This window comes from Leguminivora glycinivorella, chromosome 2 (assembly GCF_023078275.1).
Source record: "Leguminivora glycinivorella isolate SPB_JAAS2020 chromosome 2, LegGlyc_1.1, whole genome shotgun sequence".
NCBI classification, from domain to species: Eukaryota; Metazoa; Arthropoda; class Insecta; order Lepidoptera; family Tortricidae; genus Leguminivora; species Leguminivora glycinivorella.
The window spans coordinates 10,334,573-10,350,574 of record NC_062972.1 but is presented as its reverse complement, the minus strand read 5'-3'; the positions used below and the strand labels follow the sequence as shown (position 1 = coordinate 10,350,574).

Here is a 16,002-nt window from a genome sequence, read left to right as displayed (position 1 = left end):
CAGTCTTTGATTAGAATTTTCTTTATTTATTTGTTTTCTAGCACGCAATTATTTTTTCTGCCTCCTCAAAGCTTTGTTCCCCATTGTTTCAATGACACGTGACCACGCGGAGAAAACTGACACAGGTCCATCCTCTGAAAGCGCCGCCGCGCGACTGAAGAGGCCATAAGTGCCATCAAAAATGTTTTCGATTTCAAAATTTTTTTCAAAAAAATTTTTTTTTTGCTAAAACAGGATTAGTAACAGGTCTTAAAATTGGGTTCATAGTTGTTCCATCTTTCCTTTGCGGATTTGGTAGTATTTGGTAAATATTATATTATTTTAATGACGCTACCGGCACAAACTCATCAGATTCGTCTAGATAATCTTATTACCTATATATTGAAGTAAAAAACAAGTCAAAAAAGTTTTTATCCTAGCTATGGGAACGATTTATTGTTAAAAGAAGAGGTAACTTTGGAGTCATTTTCTATCGAGCGAAGTTGTAACATTCATGTTGTTCAACTCCATAACGTTCTCACCAGATCCTGAAATTTAACATATATCGTTTTCAGATTTTTCCATTGCGTTTTCCTATGTTTTTAACGGCTTCAAAAAACGAGTGCGCGCAGCGTCTACGGAAATATATCGCCTTAACTTTTATTAGTATAGTCTGCCGGGCTAGCCAAAATGACAATAGTTGACGCTAGGCTAGACGCCGATCGAAACGCCAACACGGAAGAGAAATACTAGCTATAGCTACGTACCCTGGGCAGACAAACGCAAATTCTTTCCTTTTACTACTGAGTTGGACATTTTAAATCAGGAGACTTTGGTATCCTTGAACTACTAAAAAAAAAAAAAACTTAGAACCCGGGGTTACTTGTAAGTGTAACGAGAGTAACTTCTTGATTATGATTATCATGAATCTTTGTTTCTTCAGTTTCTCATCTAGATTGGAAAGTCACATCATAACTACTTAGGGAATTAAATTACCAGGCGGACCCTTTACGAGCTGTTGTAGAAAACGATACACAGCGAATGATGATGATGTTGATGATAATAAGTAGCTACATGAAACTACATTAACTGTAAAATAAAACTATGGAAAGGGTCGCCCGATTAAACTATTAACGGGTTATCCGTTAATAGTTTAATTTCATGAGTAACTATCTCGCTAACCGTAGACAATATTAAAATCTTAACAATAACTGTACACAAAACGTCAAATCAATTCAAGTTTAATACCTATAAGGGAAATAAGGTTAATCTAAGAGTAAATTGCAAATGAAACTATTTAACTACTATAGTCGTAATGGTGTAATATCAGCAGGGCTAAGATGGACGTCTGCCTATCATTTGTCACCATGTCTGTCATGTTCTAATATGTAAGTGCGACAGTGACGCATAATATGACAAATGACAATAACACGACCATGAAACGGCCACAGGAAACGGAATAATTTGAACAACGTATTCCTGACTCCAGATCACATTCGGGACTAAAATTCATACAAAATTGTTCTGTTTCCTCATGTTACACCGTGTATACTCATGTAGATAATAATAGCTTGGCAAATAATTATATGTTAATTGCCATTTTATTACATTGTATACTCATCAACTAATAATAAACTGACGTGCTTTTCTCTTACAATGTAGATACAGAAGCTGTTAGCAGCTTAAAGTAAAAGCTGTAAATTTCTTTGCAAGTAAGTAGGTGCAGGTGGATCCTTAGGAACATTAAAAAATAATAATGAAAGCGTAATCGATAGTTGATTAGGTACTTATGGCCCTAAAGGTACATATGTTCGCACTTACTTAAAAATAATAAAACTATCAAGATTATCCAGAATACTTTTTCGGTACTCTTCGGGCCAATTTGGAGGTCCTCTTCAGGCATATAGGAGTTCAAGCGGCGGCTAAACTCTGTGGTGTAGAAGAGGGGCCTCCAAATTGGCCCGAAACATGTCGCAGCAATAGCGATATAATAACGTGAGTACAACCGTAGATTCATTCATTATTTTATGTCTTCAACATTTGCTAACCGCCAAGGAGCGGTATGCCCTGCCTGAGTCTGTGTTTCCGTATGAGTACAATCCAGGTCTCTTTAAAGCAAGTGTAAATAGGTATCTCATAGGTAAGCGTGCTCCACCGTAGACCGCATCATCACTGATCGTGGCCAAACCTCTACCTATTCATACAAAAAAAAATGTCTCACGAAAGTTTAACGTGTATAAAGCCTTCCTAATTTGATTATGATGGCGGTTCTCAAAAGTTAGTACCTACTGAAAAGTTACCACTACACCGTCTACACCCACACACACGGCTTGTAATTCAGACTACCTTTTCCAGTTTTAGGGTCGGTTGCACCAAACCGTCTGTTACCGAATTTAGACTTCGCTTTTTTTAAGGGAATTTTCATAAACCTTTTCTGCGAGTCTATGGACGTTGATGTGTCTGCAGTAAAGCTTGTCCCAGAAAAAAATAACGTTTTTCATTTTGCCTCAATAAATGGTAAATTAAATGAATCATCCTATGTTTAGCAAACATTTCTGTTGAATGATCATTCAGTAACCAAAAGTATAAATTAATATTTTTACAATGTTTTTTTTTACCCGTAAACTTCTTAGTTTAACCTTTACCCCTGCCGTCAACGCTTGTACATCTGAATCTGTGATTAGTTTTGAAGCTTACTTCATTTTCGCTCGAAATTATCAACTGATGTTGCATTTAAAAGCTTTTATTTTATGTTGGCCCAATATGTATTTTTAATGGGCCGCAACTCAGGGCCATTGGGAGGATAATGGTATTTTTCCACAAATTCGATATTGTTGGACTAATGCCACTCTATAGCTTTCTTTGTGTAGTGATACGTGGCCAAACCAAGCCACAACAGAGCAGACTTCTTATGCCGTTTTATAAACGGCGACAGTCCTTTTTTTTAGGCACTCACTCTAGTATATACCGCCATTAAAAGTACCCTTAGCAAATTATGGGGTACAATACAATACAATACAAATACTCTTTATTGCACACCTCAATACACGAAACAACATAGCAAGTATAAACAACAACTTAAGAGGTAAAACAAGAGGCGGTCTTATCGCTAAAGAGCGATCTCTTCCAGACAACCTAGGTAGTGGAGAATAATAAATTTAACCTTGTAAGTATGTGTACTAAATGTAGACTTAGAGGAAATCTAGCACAAACTATACTACGCAAAACAATATACTACACACATAAAAATAAAATACAATACATAAACATACATATATATATATATATATATAATATATATATATATATAACAAATTACATGCCAGCTATAGGGGACATAAGTATATCAAGGTATCATTGATCAATGATCAGATAAAAAGTGAAGCTTGAGAAGTATCTTAAAAGAAGTAGGAGATTGAGCGCGTCTAATATTTAGGGGTAGGGAATTCCAAGTTTTCAAAACATTGCTAAACTACATGCCCTTATGTACGTTTTAAACCTTAAACAGTTTTATATAAGACTCTAGTTTGTATAAAATGTAAAAAAAACATCAGGTGCGTCAATTGTGGGAACGCAGTCAAGTGCAACGGGATCTACCTACCTAAAATAGGGTGCATCGTTTGATAAAACCAAAGTGAATTAAGTTATGACCAGAGTATATTCTAAATTCAATCATACTTCAACGCTTTTAAACTTGAAATTCAATTTTGGTAAGATAAGGTGATGACTTTTTAATGTCTGCAAATATTGACTCTACCTGTTTTACTATACTTACTCTAACTTTTACGGTACGACAGTTTTTTTCTAGTTTTATGTGTTATATGAGATAATATTTATTCATTTACTTGGTCTCATTCAAAAATCAGGTTGAATGATACATTTTTTGCATTAAAAATGTATCATTCAACCTAGTTTAGCAAGTCTGGCCTGCCATACCAGAACTTTCTTGGCAAATTCATCAGTTTTGATAACCTTGTACTCATCATCAATAGCTTTTCTGTCGGAGCCAGAATAATAATGATGCCCGGGTTATATGATTTTAAGTCCAATTTGCAGTACGTTTCGTCATGCACAACAATACAGTATTTTTTGCGATTAGTTTTGAATATTTATTTCTTGATCTGGTTTTCTCTTCTGTTTGCTGCTTGGTATTTATGTGATTAATTTTCTTCACTAGTTGCAGACTTCGAAGTTATAAACTTTTTAGCCAAATCCCTTACGGAGAGGCTGGTTTTCTTTGCATATGAGTTTTTTCTCAATTTTTCTATCTACAAACCCTCTCTTACGACCACTTTCAGGCCAGCACCGAACTCCACCAGTCTTCCTAAATCGTTTAAGCAATAAGCACCCTTTGAATGGTTCTTATGCCTGTATTCAGCTCCTCCGCTACTTTTTCGTAGTATTGCCTCCATGTTCGACGTGTTTGTACACTATATTTTCGTGCAAATTTTCTTGGGAAGACAACATCTTTTACATTTTATTTCGACTTCTTTTTTCTAATAACTATTAATATAGGATTGTAACTTACAAACGGCAGTATTTTTTTAAACCTTTTTGATTGAAAGTTTTAACGTAATCGCTGCTTGTATAAACAACATTTTTTTCTGGGACAAGCTTTAGGTATACCAGAAACGGGGTACCTACCATTGGAGCGGGAGGGGCGGGTAAGGGAGCGTCCAGGGCGTATCACAAGTCACCCCAGATGACGGCTCGCTTGCCGCGGTCCACAGATGCCAGCAGTCCCGATTGGGGGTGCCACGATACAGCTGTTACCGCCGCTCTGCGAACAAACACATACTTTATTATATGTACCTATTACACTTCGTACGACTATAGCATTCAATTATAGGACTCCTATCTATCGACACGTGGGTGAGCTTTTGGCAGTCTGAAATTCATCAACTGTTTTCGGCTGGACACAGAATTACGCCATACTTATATAAATTGCCTAAGCTAGGATAACAATAGGTATTTAACGTCCCCTAGACACCTGTACAATACATTGCGTTAAAATACCATTATCTTCGTTATTCCTTAAGTAGCTTGATGTAGTGAATTAGTTAGGTACATTGGCTAACGGAAAAAAAAGAGTAGAGATTCAGGTCAACTAAATATTCATTTATCGTTTAAATAAATATTTGGTCACACCTACTTGCGACTGAACGGAGTCATCGTATAAGGCTTTATGAAGAATTAATTCTAAAAGCTTCTGAGGTGCAAGCGCTACCAACGCGATACTGACCAGAGCGTTCTCCTAGTTTGTCGATATTTACGGTATGTATCCTTGAGAGTGAAAACTTGCACTAAAAGTTAAGTTAAAAATATGTTTTCGGTACAAGATGGTGTTTTTTTTACGCATTAGTGAGATAAGTGGTTCATTTCTTGTCAGGTCGGAACTTCGGAGGGCCATCTGTACTGAAAAATGTCGTAAGATACACGTGCGAAAACGAAATTCTTAACTACTATCGATTTAATTTATCGCCACTCGTTTCGAACTTGTATTGTAAATCGTAATGTATTATTTAGATCACGTAACCTAATAAAAACTATGAACCCTGCGACATGTTAGGCCCTTGCTTCTCTGGCCAACCGCCGCCAACGGCTGGCGACCGACGCGTGTCCGCGACCGACGACGTTCGAATGTTTTATTCGGGATTGTTTGTAGTGAAATGAGTCATGTGATCTTCGCCCGTCAACCTACCCGCCGCCGACGACGTTTCAGAGAAACCACCCTCAAAAATTCCCGAACAAAACATGCGAACGTCGTCGGTCACGCGTCGGTCGCCGGCTGCCGGCGGCGGGTGGTCAGAAATAAGGGCCTTATCATCATCGCGGTTTTAATTCTGGAAGACTATTCACTTCGTCATTTCTTGTAGCCAATAGTTGTGAATATATGGTACTGTCATCACTAATAGTCTCCCTTTAAGGCTTTTAAGAAAAAGTATTATTGTTTTGAGTCTAACAGGTTCATGGCTTTAAGACACCTAATTGGAGAGGTACGCCCGCAAGCTGGTCGACTCCTCGTGGAAGTTGACGATTCCAGACATCACTTACATATTTAGATACATCGTTCCGATTCGTACAATCACATCACAGTGTACACATCTTACTCAAAAATATGGCCCATAGCATCTTAGTTCCGGTGTAATAAGAGCGTAGCACCATATTTATGAGACGATTTTTTCGATACATATTTTTGCACTTTCAAAAAGACGCATAAAAAACTAAGTCTTTGTAGTATTCTAACGACGACCGAGATTGCTTAGCCAAGATGACAATTGTTTTCTACTACTCTACGAAAACAAAACCCTTTCTGACTATTGTACGAGTACTAATAGAAGAGTGATAGCAGATAGAACGAGAGATAGCGTTTCACTGTCGTAGCCTCCATCGTAGCATCCTGGGTTATTAGCGAAAATGACAGCCGTTTCCACTCCGTAGCGAACGAAACACTTAGGTATGTCTCTGACGCACTACTATAATAGAGTGATAGGATAGAGACATTACCGTTTCGTTGGCTACGGCGCAATCCTATGGAACGTGGTTAAGAGACCCGTTCGTACTTAAATGGCAGCGTTATAAATCTGTAACCTGGTCTGCCGACAATGTTATTCTATTAGCGGTAGCGCTAGCAGAAAACTAGTAGATCGGCCTCACAGTACGATTCGCATTTCGAACAATTTCAAACGCACACCGTTATCACAATGGCAATGGCAATGGTTACTGATGTTCTTCAGTTATCGTGCATTGCCAGTGTACCTACGTTCAAATTGAAATATTAGATAAGAAACTTATAAGGTCAGTGTGGGCAAGACCGGCATACTTTATTTGAAATAAAGTTTGAGTGGATAAAACTAGACTATTAAAGTAGTCTGGAGTGATCCGCATGGTCCTATGGGCTAGCAAATTTTATATTCTACACAGCTTTTATAATACTTTGGTGAATTAAAGTAAACTTATGTGATAAAATCACTTTTTTTAAGGCTCGGCGGGTTGACCGTCCCCACGCGCTGAGTACGGAAAGACCGTCTAGTGCTCATTCTCGCGTCATTTCATATGAAAATAAGTATCAAAATCATGTTCATTGTTATATTCTGTAATAACAGGGAGTAATGTAATAGATATTAAAACAAATAACGTTGATGTTTTCAACATATCAGCATTTTTCTATTTATAAGGCAAGACCGTCATATTATGTCCCGTAAATGAGGTTGATAACCTTCTTTTTTCAGGTCCAGACAAAAGCAAAGCCGAAACTTATAATTAAAATTAACCTACAACATCCGTTTAAACTCGACTTATTTCCTATAAAGCCTAAAAAAGGTGCCTTACTCTTATATGCCGGTCTTTCCGACTAGGCACAATTTCGAAGTTACATATTTCAGGACATAAAACAATAAATTGAACGCGTTTTAAGAGCATTAATTGTTCTAGCCAGGAATAACGATTATTAAATTACTACGTTACATACATAATGCACAAATATTCCAACTGCTTCTATTTTATTTTAATTTTTTACGTAATCTTGTTGAACTCGATGGTCGAGTTCGAAACACGAATCAAGTTTTTTGTTAACTAGTGTTCGTCCTAGGGATATCTATTGAAGACCAATGGATTAAGGATGAAAAACTGGTATACCTTCGGAGGTGTAAGGTGATAGATATATAAATACAAAAGTTATATTCAGTAGACGGTCTTTCTGGGTAGACGATCTTCCCGACACTGACCTTAGAAATAGTTTTGCAATGATTCATATATTCATGTATATATATAATTATTAAAATATATAACACGTTTACTGTTGGAATTCCACAAGTTTGTCATAAACGCCTGTTTAGCTTTAAAAAAGAAAAATGTTCGAAAATACCAACCAATACATTACATACTGTTGTAAGTATCATATTTAGTAGTGTATTTGTACAGACATAGACGTAGGGGTATCATATTTAGTAGTGTATTTGTACAGACATACAGATATGATGACTACTTAGTATTAATACTTATATATAGATAAAGAATAGCACAATAACATAGACAGAAAAAAATAAGACCTATCACTGCTGAACCGTTTGATTTCTAAACAATGATCTTCGCCAAAAAGGTATGCAAAGAGAGGCCTTGAGCCAAAGGCTAGGTTTGAAGCAAATCGTCTTTATTCAGCGGTACATCGGATATGGAAGGATTGTGATTCCAGCACGTCAGTGACTTTGAAAATATAGGCTGTCTGTGGCGGGTTCTGTTGTGATTGTTGGATCGCGGCTTTAAGGCAGGGTCCGCGAAGAACCGGAGCGTGACTTCTTAACCGGAACTACATTTTAAATATTTCACGGAAACTTATAAGTTATAATTATAACTATTTTGTGAACAATTCAATTTTAGTTACACATACATGCCATGCAATAATGCTTTGCAAACAATGTTATGAATGTTATGATAAATACACTCAGTAAGGGAGCGAACTCACGGCTGTTGGTTACAGAAGTTCTTAGACCGAGCGGCTGCAACCGCGGTGAAGAATTGAAATCAATATTGATGTCGTACTAATAATTAGTTTAGACACCAGTACATAAAACTAAACATCAACAGACAAAAAATGCTCTCAATAGGTACTCGCTCCGCAACACTCAGACCACCGCAGAAGCTAGTGCGTCCTCGGGGTAAGGCTACCCATAAAGAAGAATTAGCGTCTGGTTTGCTTGGCTCGTTTACACATACCGAACCGGGCTGCGTATAACAAGCCGCCTCGAATATCCAATATGGGTAGCAGGAAGCGTCATAAATATCATGAGATCAGGCGCCGAGCTAGCAATTGTTTCCTTACGTGTGCTCTTTCAATTTACTGACATTGTATTAGGTTCTTTTCTGGGCTAGTGAAGAGCTAAGGACCGTCTATTACAGCTTTATGTAGTTCAAGTACCTAATGGTATACGCACGAGAATACGTACAGGTAAAGGAGGATAGTATTTTATTCCGTAAATAGAGTCCTCTTTTACAGAAAAGGTACTGGACCATATTGATCATTTTAATCATTCAGACTGTATAGGATGTGACGCGACTAGACACGATAGGTATTTTTCTACCGTAAAATTTTCCTGCAATAACGTCTTTGTAGATGACTAAATAGGTAAAAACCAACGAATAAAAAAATGTAGTCATCCATGTTTTAAATGGAGATGGATTTTCAAGCAGCACTTATTTACACAGTTTTTTTGTAGACATTATAAACTACATATTTTTGCTGATAATAATTACTCCCTTTTTTATTTCAAGTTTCCATTTGAATTTCATATGACAATAGACATTATATTAAGTCATCACCCTCCTTGCGTTATCCCGGCATTTGCCACGGCTCATGGGAGCCTGGGGTCCGCTTTGACAACTATATTAAGTAAATACTAGGTTATCTAGATCAAAGTCTAAACCCATTATTATATTCAGAATAATTATGCCTTACTATTATGTGAAATAAGAACATATTAATTCAGGTTAATCTCATTGTGTTAGGGCGTAGTTGTAGCAGGTATTGCATGCAAATAAAAATTGTAGAAGCGTGATGACCTGATGACGATCTCGACATTGGTGGGCAGATATTTACCCATTTCAGCATGAAATGACTCTTTCTGTGTGTTCAACTGATGAGAAAGTTGCGTTATATCCTCTAGATTGGCAAAATTTTAACATTCTACACAAATACCATGCATTTAAGTTTTAAGCATTCACCCAGATTTAAATTATACTTTATTGTGTATACTTTGGTGGACTTACCTTTAATTTACAGATACCAGTCATAACTTACTGCGCTATCATGTTAAGTATTTTCCTTGACACAATACTTGTGTTGTTCCCTTCTACCCCTTGCAACACAAGTACCTACTCGACAATGTAAACGGTAAAATAAATTATGCATACTTAGAGAAGTTTTAACGACACAACCAAGTGAACCAAGTGTGACAAACTACAGAGCTCATTAACTAAGTTTGTCTTTAATGTAACGGTAAAGTAATATTCCGAATTCAAGTTGGACAGGATGATGAAATAGTACATTACGATACAAGTGTGGAAAAGAGGTATATCGAAACGATTGGAGATAAATTAAAACACGACCGAAGGAAGTGTTGACAATCGACACGAGTTGCGGAGTCCCTCTTCGCACGTGAATCGTACGACCTTTTTCAGTACATATGGAAGTTTCGACCTGACAAGAAATGTACCTATTTATTACTTTGCGAACTAGTCCGGAAAAAGAATACCATAATATGTAGTGAAAAATATGTATCAGTGGACGTTCTTTTAAAATACTATGTTACTTAAGAAGTATTATTATTTATTGGACATTCTTTCGCTTGGCGTTATGACGCCAAGTAGTGATTTTTTTGCACATTGAACTCGATTCGATTCCTAGACTAAGCAAATCATTGTTAGAACATAATTGAATGCAGAATTACAATTTTTTTTAAATAAAATAAAGTCTCCTTTCAGCAAAATACCATATCTACAATATTTAAGATACTTTCCCATCATGCCCCATAGTCTTGGGACATCCCGTCGGTTCGTCGTATTCCTGATTCGTCGTATTGGTGTTTCGTCGGAATAATCTATGAAATACATAAATAAACAATATATATATATATATACTTAGAAACGTGATTTTAACCATGTATAAAGTTTACACATACATACATACATACAATCACGCCTGTATCCCATAAAGGGGTAGGCAGAGCACATGAACAACTCAAGTTTCAGTGCCACTCTTGGCAAAAAGGGGTTGAAAGAAAACGAAATTGTGACATTGCAGTGACAGATTGCCAGCCTCTCGCCTACGCCACAATTTAACCCATATCCCACAGTCGACTTCTACGACACCCACGGGAAGAAAGGGGGTGGTGAAATTCTTAACCCGTCACCACACGGGCAGACAGTACGGGAGTATAAAGTTTAATTATAGTAATTATATGGATAATTCCGACGAAACAGCAATACGACGAATTAGGAATCCAACGAAACTGGAATACGACGAAAGAGGAATACGACGAACCTGGAATAAACCCTAATAAAAGGCTAGGCTTGAGCCTTTAAAAAGCCATATATACAACTTAGAAAGCTTATTTTAAGACAGATTTTATTAAAATCACTATGGTTAAACGAGCCTATTTCACCCAGGTATAAAAAGATCTCAGAAGCTTTAAATTTCGGGCTTAAAGGCTCGAGTCCTAAGTGACATAAGTAATGGAATGGATTAAATTAGTTAGAGAGACACATAAAGGCGTTATATTATTAGTTAAATTGTAACATTTTTAGGGTTCCGTAGTCAACTAGGAACCCTTATAGTTTCGCCATGTCTGTCTGTCCGTCCGTCCGTCCGTCCGTCCGTCCGTCCGTCCGTCCGTCCGTCCGTTCGTCCGTCCGTCCGTCCGTCCGCGGATAATCTCAGTAACCGTAAGCACTAGAAAGCTGAAATTTGGTACCAATATGTATATCAATCACGCCAACAAAGTGCAAAAATAAAAAATGAAAAAAAAATGTTTTATTAGGGTACCCCCCCTACATGTAAAGTGGGGGCTGATATTTTTTTTCATACCAACCCCAACGTGTGATATATTGTTGGATAGGTATTTAAAAATGAATAAGGGTTTACTAAGATCGTTTTTTGATAATATTAATATTTTCGGAAATAATCGCTCCTAAAGGAAAAAAAAAAGTGCGTCCCCCCAGTTAAATCAACCTCTCAAAAACTAACTTTTTGAAAGAGTTAATTAGAACCATATGTTTAAAAAATATGAAAAAAAGCTGATATCTCAAAAACCGTCACTAAAGTAGAACTTTATAAACACTTTCTAGGAAAATTGTTTTGAACTTGATAGGTTCAGTAGTTTTTGAGAAAAATACGAAAAACTACGGAACCCTACACTGAGCGTGGCCCGACACGCTCTTGGCCGGTTTTTTTAAATTCATTTAAAGTAATTATTACCCGCAAGAGAAAATAGAATTAGTAAATTACTTATCTGATTGGTTTTATTACTACAATAATCATAAAATATCTATAACATAATAATCTCATTCCCGTGGTGTCTTGATTCATGACCGCATTACACGCCTCCTGTTCGGAAACAGGTTACCCAATAAAGCAATTTCAAGAACGGTTCGGTCGTTCGCCTTTCCGCCACAAAAAGCATGCGAGATTAGGCTAGACGTTGTTCATTACACAATAATTTGGTATTGCGAGTGAAATAAGCGTAGTATTATTGGGATGGGTGCTCACGCTCGCTTGCTTTCGACAATGGCGTAGCGTCGTGAGCGTTCACACATATCGATATCACTGTTGCTTATGATACGTTACGGTAGGAGACCCGCGTGTACTAACGTCACCGTCACGGTACTCCGTTTGATGGAGGGTGTAGAGCACTACTTAGCCTCATTAGCGGCGTACAAAAAAAAAATAGATACTGGCACTAAGTAGTGAAGCCCTCGGGCTGTGAGTCCGTCAACAACTAGACGGACCGACCGACAAGACATACTTTCTGCATTACTTTGTAACATAAAATTGCAATACTTAAGGGTGATATTGTCAAAACTATTGAAGACTCTTCAACAACATGAGTCGGGTTAGGATTTCAATATTATTAATTTTCCGTGTTATCATAATGTTTTTCATGATACTTACGATATGTTTAAATCATTTAACATTTAGCCTATTTAGACACGTCTTATGAGGACCGAGTGAGTAATTGAATGGCGTACTGATTATCCTGTAAAATATGAACATTTTTCGGAATTATTTATTAAAAAAACATGTAAATCTGCAGTCTTATAAAGGTTCACTGTATTTGAAAATTTATTCAAAATGGAAGTGAACTAATACGGATTTATCCCCCTCCCCCTTCCCCTTTATCCCCTTTCTTCCCGTGGGTGTCGTAGAAGTCGACTATGGGATATGGTTTAAATTGCGGCGTAGGCGAGAGGCTGGCAACCTGTCACTGTAATGTCATAATTTGGATTTCTTTCAACCCCTTTTTGCCAAGAGCGGCACTGAAACTTAGTAGTTCATGTGCTCTGCCTACCTACCTATTATATGTATGTATGTATGTATGTATGTAATTTATGAATTATGACAACATACCACAAAATAGATTCTTAAACTTTCAGTCAGCAACAAAACACCTATGGGTTTGCGAGCGTCAGATTTACAAGGTAAATATTTGAACTAGGTCTGCACTGCTCCGTAGGAGGGCTCGGACTGTACTGTGCCTAGAAGACTGGTGGTATTGGCGCGCAGTATGGTGATGCCTTCGCTGGGTATAGAAAAAATCAACTCGCTGGTCACACTTTGATCATCCGTATCAGTGAAAGGATTCGTCAGCTACCTGAATATAGAGTGCCCTCCGCGACCCCGGGACCGAGAGTCTACAACCATCAGAATCATTAGCTCTAAGTCCTACCCTCAAACTCCAGCTGCCTGAAAGATGGGATGGTACAAGAGTATCCAAACGTGGCCTGGATTACAGCCATTGCAAGCCGGACCAGCTTCCAGGGAACGAGAGTTACGCCATCCGGTGGGTTACCGTTATTATTATAATATTGTACTCAAAATGGAATCTATGATATTAGTGTGCAGGCTATATATTCAAACCCACGTTTTATTAATATCGAACTGTTATTAGTGGACCAATAAACGCATTCGGACATTGCGTCTGCTCTAATAGTTTAACATGCGTGCGCGTCATTTATGTGGCTCTTCATGTGCACCTAAACGAGCACCAGGGAACTTTAACCATAAAAAAGGTTATTTATTTTCTCGGTGCCTATGTTAAAGCATAAAATTATTAGTTAAGTGTTTTTTCCCACGAGCACAATTAGATACGAAACGATAGGGACGTTAAAGATAAGCGTGCCGGTAACATGTAATAAATCTGGATGTTTCCTAGTTAAACAATAAGTTAGCGTCGCACATGTACTTGTTAATTTTGCGAGCATAAAGCAAGGCCGCATGCTGCGCGCGGACAGCGACGTGGCTAGTGGCTACGCGGCGCGGCGGCACGCGCAGCGGCGACTTGCCCTCTCTGCTCCACTACATGAGCGCCTACAATCCGAGTACATTTCCGCAATTGTGCGTACAGGAGACAAACCGTTAAACGATCCTTTGGAGCCGTCATCTAATCTAGATAGGCATTGTGTACGTACAAAAGGATACTCGGTAACGAAGATATAAACGATAGCTATAAAATTATTCTGCTCATTATTGTTAATAACATTATAAACATCAAAACTATTTTATAGATAAATAGCAAAGACAGCTTCTCTATGAAAACGCATAAAACTAGAAATAGTATTATAGGAGCTTAATATATGTACCCAATTACAAAACATAATGAAAAGTGAAATAACTATTAAACCTAAAACGAAAATGTGACGTTTCAGCCAGGTACTTAAAAGTCGTTAATTAAACGAAGCAATCAACAAATTGCTTCGTTAAATTTACAGCGCATATAAAACCAAACGGTAAAATGAGTTATGAAGCTTATGTACTTATTAAATAGTACCTGAATACATTGCTTTATTGGAAATAGTTAAATCTTATATAATAAGATTTATTTAGGTCCTGTTCGACAAGAAGTAGGTATGTAATTTTCATTGATTAAGCTATAGCCTTTAAAATGACATAGGTACCCACTTCTTATTATTACTTATACGAAACGTTTTGTATACCATAACGTACAGGATCATTTATTTAGTTATCTGCAATAGTTTTGTGCACTTTTATTAAGGGGTCAATCCGACCAATCCGGAAGTCGAGATAAAAAATCTGCAATGAATTGAACTGAAAACTGAACATGTTCAGGTCAGACAGCCAAAATGACTCAAACTGACAATAGGATAACAAATGATTTTAAGTGGTTAAATAAACAACCTGAATGTCCTGTTGTAAATATGAATTATTATAATGAGCTAACTAGATATCTCCTGTAACAGTTAGTTTACTCCGATAACCACCTGTTTATGAAAAGGGAAACAATGGTCTGAGCACCAGGGACCATATCTTTATTACTCATCTCACTTTACGTCGATACGATTCTGTTCATTGATTTTAACCGCAGTAGATTAAACCTAGTGTTTATGCAACAACGGTACCTACAGTCACAATGCGAGTAAACAGTTGTAAAGTTTACTTCAATATTGAATAAGTGTCCGCGTTTGCAATAAAATGAGCACGCAACTTGAAGTTTGAAGGAACATTAAAATTTGAGGACAAGAATGGCTGAGCAAAGATACGCACTGGAATGTTTCCGCGTTTCTTTGTAGCCGTGTGAGAGAAATTATTTACACCATTGTAATGCAAGACGTATGCGCAAATTAGCTCGATCGTATCTCGGCCTGCAGTTGGTGGACGTCACGAGCCATGTAACAATATGGTGTACTTGCGCAGATTAACTAAAGAATGGATTCTAAGGCTTCTAAGGCTACTAAGGCGACTGTAGGGGGCGTCTAAAGTGGACAAAGCATCTGCAATCTGAGCGCTACAAACCACAATGTCAGTGGGCAAGTATGACCCATTCAATGTATCGCACAAAAACCATCAAACACGGAAACACAACACGCAGTGGTTTATATATCTAGTTTAGCTCATCGATTCTTATCCTCGGAAACGTATAAAATGTCTTCGTTACTAAGTATTTTATTTATATTTGAATTTTTATTAAAATTCGGTTTTTTAACCCCCGACGCAAAAACGACGGGGTGTTATAAGTTTGACGTGTCTATCTGTCTGTCTGTTTGTCTGTCTGTGTGTGTGTCTGTCTGTGGCATCGTAGCTCCTGAACGGATGAACCGATTTCGATTTAGTTTTTTTTATTTGAAAGCTGTGATAGTCGGGAGTGTTCTTAGCCATGTTTCATGAAAATCGGTCCACTAGGTCGCGGTCGGGGGTTTTTTCAAAATTTTAATTTTGTGGTTAGGTTATTATGGAAAATTTATGAGGACAGCGAGAGACATGGTACATTTAGGTATACCTCTAAATAAATGAAT

The 16,002-nt window shown here is 37.5% G+C and overlaps 1 protein-coding gene across 3 annotated transcripts in view; it reads right to left on the bottom strand.

Annotated features, from left to right (window-relative positions):
• The window catches only part of LOC125234258 (autophagy-related protein 16), a 246,859-nt gene that overhangs the window by 13,805 nt on the left and 217,052 nt on the right, over positions 1-16,002 (bottom strand). For all 3 annotated transcript variants that reach the window (XM_048140473.1, XM_048140480.1, XM_048140488.1), the window contains one exon: positions 4,624-4,759. In XM_048140473.1, coding sequence (XP_047996430.1) covers positions 4,666-4,759 — 94 coding nt within the window. In that variant the 3' untranslated portion in view covers positions 4,624-4,665. The remainder of the gene's footprint in view (positions 1-4,623; positions 4,760-16,002) is intronic.